Source organism: Rhinopithecus bieti, unplaced genomic scaffold (genome assembly GCF_001698545.2).
Source record: "Rhinopithecus bieti isolate Rb0 unplaced genomic scaffold, ASM169854v2 scaffold_4602, whole genome shotgun sequence".
In the NCBI taxonomy this organism is placed as follows: Eukaryota; Metazoa; Chordata; class Mammalia; order Primates; family Cercopithecidae; genus Rhinopithecus; species Rhinopithecus bieti.
Genome location: NW_016804401.1, coordinates 464609 through 470216, shown reverse-complemented (window position 1 = coordinate 470216; position 5608 = coordinate 464609). Strand labels below are relative to the sequence as shown.

The 5608-nt window shown below is 55.5% G+C and overlaps 1 protein-coding gene across 2 annotated transcripts; it reads right to left on the bottom strand.

Moving 5' to 3' along the window:
- Positions 1-265: 265 nt before the first annotated feature.
- On the bottom strand, positions 266-3732 carry CD79A (CD79a molecule). Of its 2 annotated transcripts, none has more exons than XM_017867896.1 (3): positions 3432-3732; positions 1259-1441; positions 266-898 (listed from the first exon to the last, which is right to left on the bottom strand). In XM_017867896.1, exons 1-3 carry the CDS (start codon positions 3508-3510, stop codon positions 732-734), a joined length of 429 nt encoding a protein of 142 aa, XP_017723385.1. In that variant the 5' UTR covers positions 3511-3732; the 3' UTR covers positions 266-731. The 2 variants fall into 2 exon arrangements, with proteins under 2 accessions (XP_017723385.1, XP_017723382.1); XM_017867893.1 differs by having other exon boundaries at positions 293-898; positions 1145-1441.
- Between the last annotated feature and the right edge of the window lie 1876 nt (positions 3733-5608).

The following is a 5608-nucleotide window of genomic DNA, read 5'->3' as shown; positions in this document are numbered from 1 at the left end:
CCTTCCTTCCTTCCTTCCTTCCCTTCCTCCCTCTCTCTTTCTGTCTTTCTTTCTTCTCCCTCAGTTGCCCAGGCTGGAGTGCTGTGGCAACATCATATTTCACTGCAGCCTTGAACTCCGAGGTTCAAGTGATCCTCCCACCTCAGCCTCCTGAGTAACTGGGACTAGAGGTTAGCCATGCCTGGCTAATTTTTTTTTAAGACTTTTTTTTTTTTTTTTTGGTAGAGATAGGGTCTTGCTGTGTTGCCCAGACTGGTCTCAAACTTGTGGCCTCAAGTGATCCTCTTGCCTCAGCCTCCCAAGTTAGCGTCTTCTTGACTCTCCACTCCCTTACTCTTCTCCATGAATAATAACAATAACAGTCACACTTTCTGTGGGGCCTAAGGAGAGGCCGGTATAGATCACAGATTCTGGGAGGACCCCCAGGCCCCACTTTCCCTGGTCTTGGCTATACCTGGAGGGTAACCACACTCCTGGGTGAGGGCAGGAGGAGAGTGAGGACACTCTTAGGGGGAAGAATGAGACTCTTTTTGCGGGGAGGTGGAAGTGAGGACAGCCCAGAAGGGGAAACCAAATTGAAGACACCCCCTGGGCCCAGCGCCAGTTCAGGTCCCTTCTTTATATTCATTCATTTAACTTCCACAGCCCCTATGTGGTGGGTGCTTTCATTCTCCCAAGTTTTGGATGGGAACCTCAGGCTCTAGAGGGCTACCTGGGCATCGGGGGGTCCCTCAGTCCAGGCCCTCGCCTGGTTGACTCGGGGGTCCGAGGAGGCTCACCCTGAACAGCAGCAGCGTCCCAGGCACCACCGCGCAGAACAGGAGGATGATCCCCTCGGCTGTGATGATTCGGTTCTTGGTGCCCTCCCCCATGTCCAGGAAGGGCCTGGGGGGCGGATCTGCAAAAGGATGTGGTGTGGCTCAGAGCCCTGGCACCTCCTGTTCTCCCTAGCCTCCTGGACCCGCCACCCCCTGCAAGGCCCCAGACCCCTCAGAGCCCCGACTCTGCAGAGGAGAACGTCAGTCCCTCTGTCCAAGCCGGTTTGAAACCCACAATGAAGGTACTGGCTCTATCCCCACTTCAAAGAGAAACCGAGTGTCCCCAGCGGGAAAGTGGGAGTAGGGGCCAGGGCTGGGCCACTCACTGCGCACACGGAGGTAGGTGCCGCAGGACTGCTGGTATGGCTCATTGCCCTCCTGGACCCGGCACAGGTATATGCCCCCGTGGCTCTTGTTCACGTTCTGGATGGTCAGCGTACCATTGTAGCCCTGGCCCACGCCCACGAACTGAGGGGGCCACGTGTGGTTGCCATGGAGGACGCGCCACCAGGTGATGTTGGCGTTGCTGCCATTGTGCAGGCATTGGAAGTGGGCCTCTTCCCCCAGGCTCACCATCAATGATGTTGGGCCCCCATCCACCCACAGGGCCTGGCACCCAGGGCCTGTGGAGAGGCAGGGTGGGTGGGTCAGGGACTAGGGATGGCGACACACGCCCCCAGCCCTGGTCCCTGCAGCTCCAGCACTCCTGGGAAGAGGGTGAGGACTCTCCTGGGTGGGGAGGGGAGGAGGGTGAGGACTATTCTGGGTGGGGAGGGGAGGAGGGTGAGAACTCTCCTGGGTGGGGAGGGAGAGGGACAGCCCCTGACAGGGGCTGGTACATCCTGGGGAGAGGGAGATGCAGGAAAGTGAAGAAGCCCCTGGGGAAGGAGAGAGGACAGAACTGGTTGGGGTGGGTGAGGACATCCTCGGGGAGGAGAATGAGACTCCCTGGGATGGTGAGACCCCTGGGAAGCCCTTCTCGCCTCTGCAGCGCCATCTCTTGCCCCCTTCCCGCATACCCACTTTGTGCCCTGGGCCCTGTGAACTCTCTGGATTTTGGATGTTTGTTTGAGGCACTGGAGGACCGCTGTCCAGACAGCTCCTTCCAGAAGCAGTGCAGGCGTCCCCTCCTCCTGCAGCCTTCCTGGTCCATTTTTGCACCCCAGCCTCAGCCAGGCCCTGCACCTAGCGCTTTTTCTTGTGTAATCATTCACAGAACCCTAGAAGTAGGTTATCTCCTTAGCCTCATTTTACAGGAGGGATGGCTGAGGCCCTGGGAGGGCTGGCGGTTTGCCAGCATCACCAGGCAGTCAGGAGTGGCACTGGGTTCAAACTCATGGCTCCCTGGCCTCTCCCTGCCTGGGCTGAGGAACCAGTCTGTGGCCTGCCCTGGCCTGTGACCCTGTGCCCGGCCCTCATTCTCTGTAAGTTGTATGTGTCAACCTAGGGGTCAGGGGTGAGTTCAGTCCTTGGGCTGGATTGCTGGTGAGTGAAAGGGTTCAGAGCCGGGTGGAGACTGGGGGTGTCTCTGAGTGAGACCGGACTGCTCAGGCTGGCTGCAGTGTCCAATCTGGGCTCCTCTGGGAAGTCCCAGCTCTCAGCCAGGCCTCCCACATGGCCGGCCCCCTCTTCTGGAGGTAGGTGGAGGAGGGAAGTGAGGAAGAGAGAAGGAGGAAGAGGTGGGGAGAGGGGCCAAGCACCCTCATCATCATGGGCTTAAGACTCAGACGTGGGCCAGGCATGGTGGCTCAAGCCTGTAATCCCAGCACTCTGGGAGGCCGAGACGGGCGGATCACGAGGTCAGGAGATCGAGACCATCCTGGCTAACACGGTGAAACCCCGTCTCTACTGAAAATACAAAAAATTAGCCGGGCGCGGTGGTGGGCGCCTGTAGTCCCAGCTACTCAGGAGGCTGAGGCAGGAGAATGGCGTGAACCCGGGAGGCGGAGCTTGCAGTGAGCTGAGATCCGGCCACTGCACTCCAGCCTGGATGACAGAGCCAGACTCCGTCTCAAAAAAAAAAAAAAAAAAAAAAACAAGACTCAGACGTGAACTCCAATCCTTGCTCCCAGTGTCCCCTTGGGTGGGGAACCTTTTTCTCTGAACTCCTGGGTTAGTGTGGCCACAGCCCCTGCCAGCTGTCCTTGAGCGGGTGAGGGGAGTCCATGAGACACCTGTTCCCCCAGTGCTCAGAAGGGACTCCCAACACAGAGAGGCACCTGAGGTTTAAGGCAGATAAAGCTTTTTCTCCCCTTGACAGACGCTGAATGCTGCTACCCTCAAGTGCCCTTCCTGCCCCCAGCCCTGGTGCTCAGTCAAGAGCAACTTTAGTTCCTTATTTTGGCCTGTGGGGAGCAGGAGGTGGGGGAGGTGACTCTTGCTCCTGCCTGCCTCCGTGAGGCTGTGGACGCCCCTTCTTCTTCACTGGGCTCCCTCCAGCCCCACATTGGTCCAGCTTGGCACAGATACGATTTATATAGGCATCTTCCCTGGCTCCCCTACCCTCTGCCTCCTCTTCCCCTTCCCTGAGCCCCCTTCCCTCTGCCTGTGCCCTCTCTGCAGCCTCCACATCTCCCCCCACCTCCCACCAGTTCCTGCCCTTTGGCCACATACCCAGGTAGGCAGCAGACAGCAGGAAGAAGAGGAAGATGGTGGCAGGCAGAGCTTGGAGGACTCCTGGACCCCCAGGCATCTTCTTCCAGTGGGTTGGTTAGTTTTGAGTTGCAGCAGTCCCGGGGTACCAGATCCCTACCCCAAACCCCACCCTACTTCCTGCCCAGCCCCCCGGAGATGGGCTCCAGTGGCCCTCGCTGCTGGGCCCTTTGCTTGTTGGGCCTGGGGACAGCCCCTGCCGGGTATGCTTCAGGCTCTGAGTGGAGAGGAACTGCTCCCTGCACCTGTGGTGGCCACAATTCCCCTGAGAGGTGGCTGCTTGGGTGGGGGAAGAGGCTGGTTCAAGGGCTGGCTCGTCACTGCTGAGCCTTTGGAAGGAAGCCTAGGGAACCTGAGTCCTGGGCATGTGCCGTGGGCAAGTGATGGTTCTGAGCTTGACCTCTGCCCCTGCCTGGACTTGGGGAAACCTTGTCCCTTCCCTGACCCCATTTCCTTGCTTCTTGATTAGAAACAAGGACTAAAAGGGGTTGTTGCATGCACAGAAATGGCCCATAGTAGGTGCTCAGTAAATGTTAGTCACTATAAATGCTCATGAAGAAAGGCAGGCTGACCTGTGGCTGAGTACCCGTGTGACTAGGTGGGCACTTTCATCCTTCAAACCTTGACATTTTTCATCTGTGAGATGAGGACCAGAATGTCTCCCTGTCTCATTATGTGATATGAGATGGTGTTTCTGGTATTCAAGGAGTTAGAGCCACGATCAGCTCTTTATTGGAATTCTTTGTTAAAAAAACAGGCCAGGTATGGTGGCTCATGCTCAGGCCAGGTATGGTGGCAGGAGGTGGGGAGAGATGTGGAGGCTGCAGAGAGGGCACAGGCAGAGGGAAGGGGGCTCAGGGAAAGGGAAGAGGAGGCAGAGGGTAGGGGAGCCAGGGAAGATGCCTATGTAAATCGTATCTGTGCCAAGCTGGGCCAATGTGGGGCTGTAGGGAGCCCAGCGAAGGAGAAGGGGCATCCACAGCCTCACGGAGGCAGGCAGGAGCAAGAGTCACTTTGGGAGGCTGAGGTGGGAGAATCACCTGAAATCAAGAGTTTGAGACCAGCCTGGCCAACATGGTGAAATCCTATCTCTATTAAAAATACAAAAATTAGCTGGATGTAGTGGCACATGCCTGTTATCCTAGCTACTCAGGAGGCTGAGGCAGGAGAATCAGTTGAACCCAGGAGGTGGAGGTTGCAGTGAGCTGAGATCACACTATTGCACTCCAGCCTGGGTGACAAGAGTGAAACTCCATCTCAAATAATAATAATAACATATATTTTTCTTCTTTTTTTTTTAGAGAGCTGGGATCTTGCTATATTGCCCAGGCTGGTCTTAAACTCCTGGCCTCAAGCAATCCTCCTGCCTCGGCTTCCCAAAGTGCTGGGATTACAGGCATGCTACTGCACACAGCCAGAAGTTGTTTTATATTGACCTGCCATGACTGGGCAAGGTAGGCCATCCCCCATTTTACAGAGGGGGAAACTGAGGCCAGAGAGGGGAGGTTGTCACTTGCTGGTGTCATACAGTCTAAGGGTGGTGAACAGAGATTCAAAGTCGTCTTTGTGTTGCTCCCAGTTTCCTTTGAGCATGTCTAGTAGGAGGGAAATGAGGTCTGAGTGGGGAGGGCGGAGTTGCTGAGATATTTGTGAGCAGTTTTGAGTTGCAGCAGTCCCGGGGTACCAGATCCCTACCCCAAATATTTGTGAGACCCTCACACACACATACGAGGGATATATAAAATAAATTCGTTGCAGGGAGATTTTTGGTAGCAAACGTTGAGAAGCAAATGAAAAGTCCATTCATGGGAAAATGGGTGCATACACTGTGGCAAAGTGAGCCAACAGAATGCTACAGAATAGGGGAAGGTATCATAAGGCTGTCTCAGAAACAGCACAAACATCAGAAAAAATATTGTAGCATGATACAGTTGACTTGTTTTCAAAAGGCATGCGCTGCTTAGGGACACACGTTTGTAGTAGAGTTGTAGACCCGTGCAGGGGAGTGGCAAACGCCCAGTTCCTGGGAGGGGTTACCTCTGGGGGACGACAGGGTTGAGTCTGGGGAGGGACACACAGAGAGCTCATCTTGTCTTGGTTTTATTTCCTGTGTTACTTTTTTTTTTTTTTTTTTTTTT

What these genes read in the sequence shown, in the direction of transcription:
- CD79A (XM_017867893.1), bottom strand. Translation starts at nt 3,510, where the DNA reads ATGCCTGGGGGTCCAGGAGTCCTCCAAGCTCTGCCTGCCACCATCTTC. An exon ending in GCTGTCTGCTGCCTACCTGG is followed by an intron (nt 1,442 to 3,431) that starts GTATGTGGCCAA and finishes GCCTCTCCACAG; the next exon opens with GCCCTGGGTGCCAGGCCCTG. An exon ending in CACCTACCTCCGTGTGCGCA is followed by an intron (nt 899 to 1,144) that starts GTGAGTGGCCCA and finishes ATCCTTTTGCAG; the next exon opens with ATCCGCCCCCCAGGCCCTTC.